Source organism: Poecile atricapillus, chromosome 1 (genome assembly GCF_030490865.1).
Source record: "Poecile atricapillus isolate bPoeAtr1 chromosome 1, bPoeAtr1.hap1, whole genome shotgun sequence".
NCBI classification, from domain to species: Eukaryota; Metazoa; Chordata; class Aves; order Passeriformes; family Paridae; genus Poecile; species Poecile atricapillus.
In genome coordinates this window covers 66,729,031-66,744,854 of record NC_081249.1, presented here as the reverse complement: position 1 = coordinate 66,744,854, position 15,824 = coordinate 66,729,031, and the positions used below count along the sequence as shown (strand labels likewise).

General features: G+C 34.2%; 1 protein-coding gene across 2 annotated transcripts in view; it reads left to right on the top strand.

Annotated features, from left to right (window-relative positions):
• Window positions 1-15,824, top strand: part of NBEA (neurobeachin) — a 461,177-nt gene that overhangs the window by 192,803 nt on the left and 252,550 nt on the right. For both annotated transcript variants that reach the window (XM_058860312.1, XM_058860303.1), the window contains exon 34: window positions 62-189. In XM_058860312.1, coding sequence (XP_058716295.1) covers window positions 62-189 — 128 coding nt within the window. The remainder of the gene's footprint in view (window positions 1-61; window positions 190-15,824) is intronic.

Genomic DNA, 15,824 nt, shown 5'->3' with positions numbered 1-15,824 from the left:
GACATAATTTAAGTTCTATTGTGAAGTGTTCTTACAATCATGGTCTCTATTTTTCCCACAGTATCACTGCAAAGCTTGAAAGAGCTTTAGAAAAGGTGGCCCCTCTTCTGCGAGAAATTTTTGTTGATTTTGCCCCTTTCCTCTCTCGAACATTATTGGGTAGCCATGGACAAGAGCTGTTGATTGAAGGTACTGTTCTGTGTATGAGATTGTGTTATTATAGGTATTATTAATTTAATATGAACAATTTTTTATTTTCACTAGACTTTATATAACTATTTTTGATAAATGAATTACTCAGTTGTTAATGCATTGTGATTTCACTTCTTTGCATTTAATTTCATTTAAAGAAGTTAAAAGTGATAGCTTTTGTACCCTTTTGTTCCCCTGAGATGCTGTGTAATGGTACATCCTCTCACAAAATACTCACTGTAGTTTGCCTTTCTCTCCTGAGAATAATTCAGTGCTTCAGCCTGACTTTGAGAAGCTAGTGAAAATACAATTAAAAAGTGTAAACTATTCCCACAGAAGAAAGTAAGAAGAAGACCATGCTCCAACATTATTGATGCCCATATCTGTATTTGGTAGGGCTGTTTTTATCTCAGGCAGGTCAGTTGGATTCACAAAGGCACATAAAGAGCTGTCCCTAGAGGAGGAATAAATACTGATAAATTTTAAAGAAAAGTATCCTTGACCACTTTCAAGGATTTTTATGGGGTTTATGTGCTGTCTGCACTATTTCATAGTTAGAAAATTTGCCTTATAAAAGAGGCAGGAAGTAATGTAGAAGTTACACAGACCATGCAAATATGGCAAGCTCATGAAGAAAGTAATAGTACTAATGCAGCTAAAATAGAGAAGGGGGAATTTTCATGAGCATGCACTGCTCCCAGGTCATTTATTCAGAGGAGTATACTCAGCCAAGTAAACTTTTTCCTTGCAGGATTTTTCTGAAATGCAGTATTGCTGTTCATTGAGAGGAAAAGGTCTCCTGACAATGCTTATAGTATGTAAAGATCTACACAGAAAAAACACAGCTTTGTGTTCAAATTCCAAACCCCCTTCTATTGTGTTTTATCTTCTATGTGTTTTATCTAAATATTGGTGTACAGTTTTTCTATGGTATTTCCATGATTACATCTCATAGTGTTGGCTCTTGTTGCTAGAAATATTTGCATCTTATAACTGAAATTTTCTAGACCCTTTTCTTCTTTCATCTTATTGTTTAATAATACCAAGGGATGGTATAGTAGCTTAGTAATACTCAGAAGCTTCAGGTATTTTTTATTGTTAATTGAATAGTTTGTGAATAAGTTGCAATTCTCACTTAATGACACCTAAATTAATGGTCTGAGACTCACATTGAGATAACTGTAAGATAATTTATGTGTTACTTTCTTAACTCTCTTATTTCAGTGAAGCTGGTTGCAAAATTTGTAGCATTCCATTTTCCATTTGGCAATTGATTAATCACACTATATGTTTTAAAAAATATGACTAAGATTGTCTTTGCTTTACCTGAGTTCTTTCACTGATTAAAAAAATTCTTCATTGAATCATTCATGCAATCATTCATTGAGTCATTCTGATTTTGTCTTTTTGTCAGATCCATAGCATGAACAAGGCTATAACTGTTCCAGGATATGACAAAGACTGAAATGCTAGAGGTCACAGGAATCTCACAATTATACAGCAGTATTTAATCTCACTGCTTATCCAGAGGACATGTTTTCTTGGATTGTTTCTGGCTTGTAGCATGTTTCTGATAACAGCTTGCTGTGTCATTCCATATTTTGCCCCATCTATGGCTTAGCCACACAATTCAGAATCAGAAAACGTTCTCAAACCAAACACTGAGTTCCAAAACAAGTAATGTCCTTTCCATCATTTTTCTTTAATGTTATATCTAACGTTCTCTTCAATCACTCTCTCATTCCTGATTTCTAAAAATGAGTCCTTTGTTCCCAAGATATTGAAATAGCAATCTGGCAAGTAAAAAAATCCAAACACACCATAGATCTTTACCTTGCAGGACTTGAATTTTTCTTTGCCACCTCTAAAATTCTTGGGCTTTTTTTCTTCTCAACAGAGGATTCAGAGTTGCTTTTATAGTCACTGTGTACTTCTGATCTTTTCTTTCTTCATTGCCACTATGAGATTCTTTTTCTCAACTAAACTGAATTATTGCCTAGTTAAGTTGCCTTTGAAAGAGAATTTCAAATTCTCTCTTATTCTGGTACCTGATTTACTTTGAGAAATTTCCTGTTATTCCTTACTGAAAGCCAGTGGCAGTATTCAAGTATTTGAAAGTGCTCTCCAGGTAATCACTCAAAAAAGAGGGATTTAGTGATGTTTTTCAGGATATGAGTGTATAGAATTCCTGTGGGGCTTTGATAATTGAAATTTGATTTCTTTTTTACTGGAAGTGGTAATTAACTTGACACTTTTATATGCAATGGTTTAATTTGTTACTTTATATGTTAAGGTTTTAGTTATAAGAATCAAAAGGAGCAAATAAACTTTAATTAAGTCTTAAGGCACTTGTCATTCAAATTGATCACCATAAAAATATCTGTTGCATTCTATGAAGCAACTTTCAAGCTTGACATAATAATACCTTTCCTTCTTTGCTGTTTTTCAAAACCTCCTTATGGTATGAACTTTTTTCCCCTATCACATTTTGTTAAAATCAGAATACTGTCAGACACCCTTGATGATGCTTTGTGCTTTTTCCTGAGGGTCTTCCTAGAGCTCTTGTGCATATGTGTGTAAGAAGTGCTAAATCATTTTCAGATTTGGTAAGAATTTACACAGTCTTGTAGCTGACTACATGCTGAGGAGCACAAAATAAAAGGAAGCGGAAAGCAAAATTCATTTTACAACTTCTAAAACTGGTTAATCATGCAGATTTTTTCAGAATATCTGATGGTTTATGATAGGTGTTGTCAATATATTTTTGGAAATGTGCATACAACGTAGTTATGATTTCACCTTTTTGTTCAGCTGCCTCAAACTTTTGGTGAAAAATCTTGAAGTCGTATCCTTTTACATCATGCTTTAACATCATTCTGTCCCATGGAAGACTGGCTGACCTATTGTTTGAGTAAATTATACTTACTGTCTTAATGCCTTCTTAACTTTTGACTGGAGTTGAAATGGACAAGCTGCAATGATCTTGTCAGTCAAGACCAAAAACTTAGGCCACTAATACTAGAAATTGTTAATTTTTCTTGTTCTGGTAAATTCCCAAATGTGACTGGTAACAGAGGAACCCTATCAGGTAGTAATCTGACATTGCAGAATATATTTACTGGTAAAATTCCTCATCTCTTTACTAAAATTACTAAATTACTAATTACTGAAATAGTTACTTGCTCCTTTTTCTAAAACCAATTATTTCTTCAAAGGTATCTCACACTCAACTGAATTTCAAATGTTTCATCAACTTCTCAGAGCTGAGAATCAGAATTTTATAAGTAGAAAATATTGTCAGTGATGGGTTAAAAGGAACCTTTTTGCATTTGAATGCAAATAGCTTCAAACAGAGTATACCAGAACCAGCCCAACACTGCTGTGGTTTGTCAACTGAGGCTCTTCCAATGCCTCAGAGAACAGAAGTTACAAAGGTTAAAATTGTCCGTACAGAATCTAATTGGAAACAAACACGCAATATGTGTAGGTCACATATTTGAGCTTAGCAGAGCTCATGGTGGAGTTCCATTTAACACTTGCACAGATATGTTTTCGCTAACTAGTTTCCATATGGTCTGCAAATTCCCTCCATGTAAAGTGCATGACAACATTCTAGCTTTTAGGTGAAAATGTTACAGGCATGTGTAATCTGATCTGTAGCTGAAAGAAAAGCTATATCCTCTTTTTGTCAAGCACAGATGGGTAGAAGTATTTGCACTACAGCTATTCTTGGAGTGTCTGGAACTGTAAGAGTATGTCCATGATTGAAACACAGTCACATAGAATGCTTTCCCTTCTCTTGAGTGAGGTACCAAAGAAACTTCACTGGTGCTTTTACTTTAATGTATCATGAGCTGGGTAGAAGGTCAGCCAGGTAGCCCTTCTCCAAGGGATCTTTGATGAATTCCTTTCTGTACATTTGATATGTGTCTGATACAGGCACAATTAAAGTCAGATGACAGAGAGAATGTTTTTGCGCTGATAGTAGCAGGATCTGTTCCTCCTCATTAACTCACCACATGGCCCTATGAAAATACCCAGTAGAGGTGGTGATGGACTAGCTTTGTATCATGTTTGACATAAGGCTTCTTGAAACAATTGAAAAATTGCCCAAAACATTCCTTTGGAAACCACAGATAGAACTTGGGTGCTAAATGACACTACTCGAAAAGCTCCCCAAGACCTCAAGTGTGACATTACTGTGGCATCAACCAATTCTGGCAGAATTCATTTCTGATTTTCTTGAAGAATACTGAATTTTATATTAGGAAAAGCAGGACAACCATTTTCCTTTAGATACTATGGTAATCCAGAGATCCCTTATACTTTCTGGCGAAAATTTACTTTTTTTGGAGCTTAACATGACCTTTGTGTTTCTCTTAGAAACTTTTCAGAACCTTTGTATTACTGTGTTCAGGAGCACAGATGCTGTAAAGTAGGAAAATTAATGTTCTTGCAGAACTTTTTTCCCCTGTACATATTATTCTGTCATTGTTTTATCTCATTCTGGCACATCTAAAACATTTTAGTTTGTGTGTCCAGGCACACTTTCTTCCAACTAACTAAAAGTATGGTAATTGCCCTACTAGTCTGTAGCACAGCATGTAGCCAATATTTTGAACTAAATAAATTATCAAGTAAGAGGGAAATGGAATAAATAAATCATTTTGTGATTTTGAAATTTGTATTAAATTAACAGCATGTAAATAAAACCTTAAGTTATTCATGGTGCTAAAATTTCTATAATCCAGTTTTTCATCCCATTTTACTATTTTTATTGACAGTCTTTTTTATAGTGTTGAACCTGGCAAAACTAAGTGCTTAGGTGAAGATATGAGAAACAAAGGCATTGCATTGGAGAGATATGTTGAATCATTTTCTGGACTAACCAAATCTCAAGAAAAGGCCAGATTTCAACATAACCAGATGCTGAGTCCAACTTCTAGGAGCAAAAAACAGAGACTTAGATTCATCCTAAGGATTCTAGGAGATGAGAGACAAAACGGAACAGAGAATGGAGGAACTGCCAAAATAATTGGGATGCTTGGCTCCCTTAGCTCATTGCTGAGGCAATGTCCAGTGCCTTGGAAGAATAGATGAGGAGGTGTTTTCATTTCTGTGCACAAATTTGGTTAAACTCCCACTATCTTGTTCTATAGTCAGCACTTCAAGAATGATACATACACTGAAGATGTATGAAGTACAATATAAGGAGCTTGATATGTTCAGTGTATCAAAAAGAAGTTAAATACTACAGGATGCCTTAGCTTTTCCATCAACAAAATGCCTAATGAGGGTAAATATGATTGGAAAACTTTAGTAGGGCTTACCCTCATTTATTGTGATTGATGTTAGTCGTAGTCATTATGACTCCTTTTAAAAATAGTCTTCAATCCAGCTTCTCAAGAGGAAAAATGTATTTGCTAGATGATTTTGAAGCTTCTTGGTGACTTTTGAGCATGTGAATCACCATTTCCTCTGTGCCACATCGTGGAAGGAATGATAGTCTGCACTAACCTTAATTTGCTTTAACATTGTCAGGATTGCATTTGTTCACCTGGTGATAGACAGGTGTACTTCAATGTCAGCTAGCCACCTGCAGAAATCAGTAAAAAACAGTTTTTCCTTGTTCTGCAGCTGAAAGCATCTTAACTGTAGATGCAGTCAAGAATATATCATTTTCCCTTGAGGTATCAAAGACGGTCGGTGCTTTTGTCACTCTATGAAATAAGTCTTCTGATTTTTATATGTGTGATCATGTGTGTGTATATATCAATTTATTTCCCTTTTTTTTATATAAGAAGTTCTTTCATCATTACCTTGAAGCTCATTTTGGTATGAGACATTTTCTCTGCATAATGAATTTGTCTTTTCAGGGAAGCCTCATGTAAGGTTCGTGCCAGCTATAGTTTGGTCTCGGATTTCAGAGAGCTCTTGCAATTATATGACTGCATAGCTGTATATATACTTCAATCTGATTTTTTTGAGAACATGAAACTTAGGTGATTCTACTGAGTGAGGAGGATCAGCCTTTTAGTCCCTTGATAACTTTTCAATGTGTTGGCTGGTTTCAGCCAGCTTAACAGAGGTTGCTTAAGTTATTTTTACACAGTGTTCCCAAATATAAACATCTGTTTAGAAAAAATATACCTTATCTTAGGTTAGGGTTAGGGTGTATTTCTGACTCATCTTCAATATTTTCAATGCACTATTATTTGAGGTATGCCATCACTGTTTAATAAAGGAACGGAAAACTGAATTGTAACTCAAACTAATTGCACCTGATTCATTTGTAACATGTAACGTGTAAAATACTGTGTTGGTACAATACTGTGGGTATTGCAGCATAAGGAGCAGGAAAGCAATTGATAAAGCAGGACTGTGGGAGCAGTAGGAACTCAGCCTTATTAGACATCAGGGCATCCCTGTTAGAAATCAAGGTGATTGTTAAAACTTTCTGCCAAGAGGTCAGGCCAGTGTCATTTGCAATAGGTGTCTCACTGGACGTGATCACTCTCTTCAGTAAGGATGAGGAATTTTATGGATTATTTGGTTTGTACTGGGTCAAGAGCTCTGAATTGATTTTCCAAGGCTAAGTTCATAAGGTACTTCTTTGCTGTGCCACATGCCACTCCTTCTTTTCCATGTGCCCTAAGTGTCTAAGTGTACCTTTTTCTCTGTCTAGGAACAGGTGATGCTGCACAGTGCACTTAAATCCAGTTAATTTCCTTACAGTCCTCTGTAAGAAAGTTTTCTTGAATTTGTGATAGTAGGATTTCTATTCATAGATTCCTTTTTATCTTCACCATAAAGACTTGCAAAAAGTTCCCAGAAAAATTGCACTACTGTCTGAAATTAAACCATTTTTATTAATGATTTATAAATAGTGCTTTTCTTCGATAAGTTGGTTTTCCTTTTTTACTTGAAGAATTTCTGCAAGCAATTTGCAAGATTAGGTTTTTGCCATGAAGAAAACCATAGGTTATTTTGAAACAGGGCATGAAATTCCCCAATAGATATAATTTAAAATACTGCTGCTGGTTGAAAACTTGCCTGCACACATTGTAATCCATTCATAAGCAGGAAAAAGAGAAAGTTCAGGAATTTCAAACTGACATGCTATTTATAGACATGTCAGAAATTTGTTTTAAGAAATTCTCTGTCTGTGGTTGGTATGATTAGCTCCTAGTATCTGACTGAAAGGCTCCACAGTGTGCTCATGCTTCTGCACACACTTTGGGACTGTTCATGGATTTTAGTAAAAACATCAGTCAGTCAGGCACACATGCAGACAGAAAACACCACCAGTTTTCCAGAAGACTGTATGATAGGAACAAAGAAATGCTGAAGGGCTAAATGCACAATCAAATCTGCCTATTTATTTACACCTACTCCAGAGAGTCAAGGTTCAAACCTTTGATACTTCCAAAGTTTTTTTAGAGTAGGCTACTAGTGACAAGACAGATGCCAATTCAGACAACTGAAGAGCAGGTGCCACAAAAGAAGTCTCTATTATTTATCCACATTGAAATCTTCAAACTATAATGACCCAAATGCAATTTACAGAACATTTTTCTTTCACATAATATTCCTTTATGACATCTTTAAAAGGATATCATTACAAACACAAGAAAGAGGATACACATTCATTCAATTTTGATTTAACTCTTGATTTACTGAAGTTCCTATGTGCAGAAGTATGTTCTGAACAGATGTTTAACATGGCAGGAAACATTATAGATCAGAGATACAGACAGCAACTAGGAAATGCATAGCATCTGGCACCTTTTTGAAAGTAAACCTGCCAATAATTAATTACACATATGAGCCACTCTATCCCTGTCTAATGAGTTGGACACTTACTAAGATGTATTAGACTATGGAACAGAGGTTAACTGCTCATGCCCTCTCCTCTGTCTCTGACTTGTGTGGTCCCAGTGTAACTTAAAGGGTAGAAATTGTTTTTGGCACTCAGATTTTATGTCATTGATTATATTATCATTATTGCATTGATTAATAGTCAAGATGTCTTTACAATCCAAAATGTAAAGAGTTCCCATTAGACAGAAATCGGGGTTCTTCTGTTGCTTTGACAATGGAGGAAAAAGAAGACTGAAATTGTGAGACTAATTGTAAAGTTTAGTTAGGAGAATGCAGATGTAAAAAATTAATAAAAAATGCATGCCTTCAGGAAACTAAAAGCTAGTAACAGTGTAAAGTAGTCAGGTTTGCTGGAAAGAAGCTCTGAAAGTTATCCTTGAAAATATAGAAGCCACTAGATGTTTGAAGTTAGTAAATTATTGTTGAAAGTGCTATTATAACACTTTTATTATTAAGAACCAAAGAGTACTAATCACCGGTCTTTTAAAGCACATAAGGAAATGAACAAAATACTGGAGCCTTTGAAGAGTAAGAAAATGATTTAGTTGTTTGTGATCCCTGGGTCCCACTTACTTCAGCAGTATTAGCCACTTTCTCATAAATTTCTTTTTCAAGCTACTGGCCTGTATTCCAGTTGCAAGGCAAACGGCCTAGAAAGAACAGGTCTTTTTGCCTTAGAATTCTAGTAAAATGCCCTCCCTGATGTCCATCTCGGTGTTACCCTCCTTGATAGTCCATCTTGTTTGTAATCCAGTTTCTGTCTTCTTGCTTTAACTTTCAGCTTTACTGGAAAATGTTTTTTCAGTGAGTTTTCCTACTAACCTTCTACCAAAAAAAAAAAAAAAAAAAAGCCCTAACATGTAGCAAGAGAGCTATTTAAAGTTATTTCAAGGTAATAATTTTTAAAATATTCTGGAGAAAGTTTTTAACATGTGCAGGCACTGCTGTAACACAGCCTGTAGGTGGACTCATCATATCAGGTATACAGCAGTGCTGAATGGTAACATTGGACTAAGTTGTACAATTTTTTTTTTTTATTTTTTTTAAAGCCACCTTTTCCCCCCTTATTATTTTCTCCTCTACTGTCCAGGTCCAAAGAAAAACGAGGTGGTATGCCAAAATGGTATTCAGTATCTACAGGATGTTCATGCTGTGACTGAAGCTCTCCACAGGCAGAGGTTCTCTGGTTCTTATTCCACTTAATTCATCATTCAGAACTCAGCAGGGGACTCTGCCTGATTTTGGACTTGAAACAGTTAGGCTGGTATTTGCCCCAGCCCTTGTCCTCTGAAGGCTTAAAAATGGAATCAATCTACTTTATTACACCGGCAGTGTTTTCCAGAGAACTACCTAACTCTGGTAATCTATAGAGTGCAAATAACATCTCTGTATCAGATATTTCCCTGAAAGATGTATTTCTCATGAGACATAGTAAAATAATCCTTTTCCATGTAGTCTGAGTTCTATGACCAGGTTCTTTACAAAATTAATTGATTTTTGATTACAAAATCTCATTTAAGGCTGGTCACAGTTTTTCCGTATATATTCCTTAATCTTCTGTCTATATATTATCTGTTCTTATGACCCAAGCTGGAACATTTTAATTAGTGGTCAAATTTACCAAGTTTTCTTACTGATCATGATGATTTAAAGCCACTTCTTCAGTTCATCCTGTTGAATATGGATTTGCTTGTTTCCATGCCTTCAAGGCTTAAAAAAAGAATATTGCACAAAAGGTATAGACTCAATTAACTTGAGAAACTGCTGCATTTGAATTTTAAAAATATAACAGTTTATAGAGCCTTTCTTGATGGGAAAAAATGTTAATTATAGTATAAACATGAACGAACCATCTATCTTGATTTGCCTAGATATTAACAACTCCCTACATACCTGGGATTATTTTTGCAAGAACTAAGTTAGTATATCTTTACTGTGTTCAGTGCAACTTTATGTTAAATTTTACCTCTTTCAAAAAAGGGTCCTCAGATCTGCTAAATATCTATTCTCTTATATCATATTTTTGTTTGATGGTGTGTAGAATTTTATGATTCAGTCTTTTTATACTTCTTGTCTGTGGAGATTTTCTTGCAATGAGAAAACCTCATGCTGAAAGAACTTGTCAGACAACAGAGACAGTTGTGATATGTCAAATTAAGATGGCAAAGTGATGTCAAAGCAGGTCTAGGGAGAGCCCATAACAGTGTTACTGTCAAGTAAATAAAGAAAACTGAAACACAAGAAATACAAGTTATTTCAAGAGATCTATGACTGTGGAAGGTTTTTTGTGTTTTGAGAGGCACTGTTTCAGAATGATTACCATTTGTCAGTAGGGCTTCCTTATAGAAGTGAGATCTGATGGCTGCCAACTAAGGTCAGCAAAGTTCAGCTTGGAGATTTTTATTTTCCTTTTCTTGTTATCAAATTCTCAGGAAACATTTATACAAAAATTAGTTTTGCTACTCAGGAGATCACATCTACTTAAAATAAGGGTTATCTTGGCCTTAGAAATTTAGGAAGCTGCATGAACCCTGAGGTTTTGTTATTCTCCCTGTTTGTAGCTGTGCTGGTTCACTCAGTGTGGCCCCAATGTTGCTAAAGAGAAGAAATATAAGGAAGTAAGGAGGATCAGTAAGTGGTCTTATTGCAGTGCAGCTTAACCTTTTCTCACCATTCTTTTTTGTCATTCACCAGGCACATATTTCAGTTTTGTCATGCCATGATGGTAATTCTCCACCTAATAACAGGAAAGAATGTAACAAAGAACTAGAAGGAAATAAGAGAAAGAAAAAACCAAAAAGTAATTGCTATGTTTACCATAAGACGAAAGAAAAAAAAAATAATAAGCTCATAAAAGAGGGCATCAAATAGGAGTAAGTAATAGACTAAAGCTAAGAAGAAGTTGATAAACTTCAGGAGTAAAAATAAAACTTCATACCTAAGGAAAATATAACATTGAGTAATGCCTTTTCAGGGAAATTCTGATACTCGAGAGGCTGTTATTTGGGGTCATACCTATGATATATCTTTTCCTGAATGTCCCTTTTGACAACCATAGAAAGACTTGGAAAAGGTTCTTGAGATGAGCAGGAAACACCATTGTTGTAGTGAAAGTATAAAGTATAAACATTTACTTATGTTAGTGAGTGAAATTAATGTCTCTATTTCTCCTTGTATAGTTCTTTGAAAATAATTCACTAATTTCAAAATGTACTTCCTCTAACACAGATTTGAGAGGAGGTGAAAGACTGAGAAAAAAAAGAGGAAGGAGAGGTAGATGTTTCTTCATTTAAATAAGAAAGTCTCTTTGTTCCATGTATGAAATATGTGGCAATTTCTTTGGTATCACTTGTTTTCATTTAGTAATTTTTTTAAAAATTTAATCACAAAATTGGCAACTTTTTTCAGGAAAAAGACCACATGGCAAAACTTCAAAAATATTTTAAATTGTCCCATTTTAAATTAATTTTTAAATTTCTTTATCAATGAATATTTTTCTTACTCCTTCCATTGAAAAAAAAATGTTCCTGGCAGATATGGTGGAAATTTATTGACAATTCTGAGCCACTTATTTGAATAATATCATACTATAAAGTGGGAAATCAGAAGACTGTCTGCATAATATATTAATTCTCACAATGGACTGTTTGGTTTTGGAAGAAAAAAGTGGAATGCTTTATATCTAGATTTCTATCTAGATTCTTTATAGATAAATAAGAGTTTGGGATTTTCTAGAACCTGTAATTGTAGGCGTTTTCCAGGCTTCTCTTGAAAAAAAATGTTTATAACTTACTCAAGTCAACATGAAAATTAAGTACTTTTTGACATAAAAGAAATAATTCCATTTTACAGAGCTTTTCAAGATTAGAGATATTTTAGTCTGATCAAACTAAAGTTTGATCAGTGAAGTGTGATCATTGACTTGGGTCTTTTTACCTGTAGTCTGGAAGAGGACTTTAGAAGATGAGAAAATACATTTAATTCACAAATAAATTCTAGTAAATATGTGTCATACCATTAAAAAAACTGTTTCACTTAAATTTAACAGGGAATTGTTTTCTTATAATTAATATTTGTGTTGAATTCTTTTATTTAAAAAGATTTTTGTGTTATTGGTGTTGTGTTGTTAATGTTGATTAGAACAATTTCTCAATCAATACTTGATAGATTGATGTAAATTAAGATAAATTAAGATAGATCTGTTCTTTTATAGAAGTTGGATAAGCAAATTATTTCACTATGTCACAATATTTCGAAAGATTTGGAAGATATTTGGAAAGAGTTCTGTCTGAAAACATACTGTTTTAAGAGAATGACAGTGGAACACAAATGCATATATTGAGTACATCCCAATGGAGCATTGGCCAAATGAAAAATTACCACAGACATTAAATGAAAAACTGAATCAGTTTTGGAATTCTTCTGTGGCATATTAGCTGAACAGTGGTAGTGGATTTTATTTTATAGATGAAGTGGTCTCCTTTTCATTTGATGAATGAGAATTTGTGCACCCCATGACTCGAAAGGAAAATCCACAGGTTAGCATAAGGCTGGACTCTTCAGAGTAGTGTGGCACTAGCATCAGTTTTGTCAATATCATTCCAGCTCATGGGATTACTGTACGAAAATCTGTAATTTTAAAAACTAAATCATGTATGCGTTGTAATAAATCCCCTCTCTGTGGGTATGCTCTCAAGGGTTTTTGGCATTCTGTGATTCCATCTGGATGCTTTCCACTTCATATTTAGATTCCTTTTTAACTGCAGTGGTGAAGAAGTTTAGGTTTTCTCACTTTAATAACATAATTCAAGAAACTATTACATACCATTCTTACTCTTTTCAGTATTGTCCCAATATTATAGTCTGTTTTAATTTACAAATCTGACTAAAAGGTCAGACCCATTTGAGCTGGATTTGAACAGATTAAAATCTGGGGGGGTTTTGTTGACCTATCACTGTTTATTTGAGGTGTTTATCCTAAGATGTCTGTTCTAAAGATTTACGATATAATTTAAAAGGCATTCCATTTGATACCCTGGATGACACCTTTCCTAGATTTCCAGGTATCAGATGGAAAAGAATATTGCTTGTATTGAGCAGTGTCTTTGACCATTAAAAAAAACCCACATGTTTAAGAATTATAACTATTTTTATCAACTAAAAAACTTTGAGTCGAACTGTATTTTTCTGTGTCAGTCTTCTGTTCTGTAAAGGAGATTTGCCCATACAAAGAATGGTCTGGAGTACTAATACAGCCATCCTTCATGGTCCCTAGAGTTGGTGGTAATGTCAGTCAAGGCTGCTGAAGGGATTGTTAAATCCATAACCCTGACTGATATTTTAGTGAGTTATTTTCTTTGGAATAGTGTTTTCTTTCATCTAGTAAAAGCAAAGTTATAATTATTTTGCAACATGGCTGTTACTTCCATCTGCAGACTTTCTGCAAAGTCTGAGTATTTCCCAGCCTTTGCTTTTCATAAATTAAGACCATTAATGTAATTTAAATGCCTACAAAATATGTGACATATGTATGGTTCTGAAACCAATTTTGAGTGTATTCTTGCAAAACTTTGCATTCTGTTTAATACGTATCTTTCCCCCTTTCCCCCCAGCCCCTCCAATAATTGCTTGGTTTGGAATAAGAACATCTGTTGTTTCAGTTTAAGTTTTGCATACTTAGCATTTACTTTCAAATTTTTCACCAATCATCTATTTTCTCTCCATATTCTCTCAGATCTATAGGGAACTCCCCAGCAACTTGACAATTCATGAAAAACATTAATTTGAATCTAATTTTCTCTGTGTGACAGCCTATGGAAGAGAGGGAATAATTTAGATTTAAATTATCCAAATAACCTTTTTTTGGTCAAATAAAGAGTCCTAAGGTTATTTCTTGGATAATACATTTGATTTAGAAATATATTTCAAGAAATAATGTGCCAGATTTTGCTGGCAGAAGAAAGAGGGTTAGAAGGAGCAAATAAATTTTAAGGAAAACTCACATTTCCAACCAAAATATCACCATCAATTGTTTTCCTAGTAGTTTCACAGCCAAAACATACTTTAGTTTCTGTGTCCAGTGAAAAGTGTCCTTGGAAGTTTGTTGTGCCAATCCTAGCAAATGCTGACCAAAGTATAAGGGAATAGTCTATCAAAAATGAGTCTATCAATTTATGAGTGATAATTACCAGTAGAAAATTCCTACTCTGTCTCATGGCACAGAAATCACTGAGGATTATGGGAAGATATATCACAGTATGAATTACCCATAATTATTATTAACAATTTCAAACAATTTGAAACAATACAGTTTAAGGGGAGTTTAAGGTGCATGGAAGACTATATCACAAGGAAATTGAAAAAAAAAAAAAAGCTTACCTTACAAAAAAAAGAAAAAGTTACAAAGAAGAATTAGTGTTTTCTGATTTTCTTTTTTGTCTAGCTTTAGGTCTTTTTACTCATTCCTAGGTACAATTTACAAACTTTTCACATGATACTAAAATAATAGATATAATAGCATGTGTGTAATAATAGATATAATAGCGTGGGTGTATTTTTTCCTAAGCATCTTGTACTATACAAAGCTCCTATAGTTTTGATGATATGATGCAGAGAAGTAATAAAGACCAATTTTTCTCTGTGAACTGAGTTAAATGGATTAAACTTTCTCAAACATTTTACCTAGCCATATCTAAGATTTTTTCAGATAAGCAGAAGCTATAATTGAGTGAAAGATTTCTGCAGGCTCTAAAGTTTTGTTAATTGCATCTTTTTTTTTTCTAAGCTGAACATGAGCTATAAAAACATTTAGGTTTTGTTGTTGCTAGTATTACAATTGATTCCAGTTCCAATAAGGTTTTAAGTTGACACAAAGTAAAATCATTGAAAGAAAATGTAGGCAAACCTTGATAAATACCAGATGAAATTGTGGTGGTATTCAGTTAGACTCATACACACATTGTATTAATAATAATAAAAAGAAGTTCAAAACCATGATCTTATTTCATAAGGATTTTTTTTAAATTGATTTTATCAGCCTACATTATATTTCTTCAAAATGGAAATTCACACTGACTAGGTCAGCATGGTGACTTGGAAGTTTTGAACCCATGACTTCATTAATGCCACAAGCATGACTAAAACAGTATAGTTGAAATTAATCTTTTTTTAGGCATTAGTAAGTCATAGTGAAAAGAAATAATTAGCATATCTTGGGACCAGCAGAAGAACACTGGAAAAGAAGTCAAGTAAACCAGAGCATTTCAAGATAATTGCCAGGCATACATCATTTATTCCAGATTAACCAAGGTCATGCACTTGATGCTCCCAGTTTTTGCATCCATATATGTAGTCATTGTTGCCATCAAATTGCTGAATTTTGATGGCTATATTTAATGGACTGAGAATAGACCATGAAGAAAAGTACTAAGAATAGCAAATGTAAAAAGTGCATACTCCATTCAGTTCGACAGTGACCTTTTTAACCTTGCTGTATGCAGGAAATATCCACTTGTATTTTAGTAATTACATTAGCTTACTTAATGGCATTTGATACAGATGGTATAGGAAGAACTTATCTGCAGCTGAAGAATGCAGGCAACAGTTTTAGTTTGAGTGGCAAATAGTTTTTCTCATTAGAGTTAAGGAGGGGGAAGAGAACTGAAAATAGATTTGTATGCTCTCTTCAATCAGAGAAGCCATTATTTTTCCAAGCTTGTTATCTTTCTTTTCCTCATTATGTTAAAACTAAT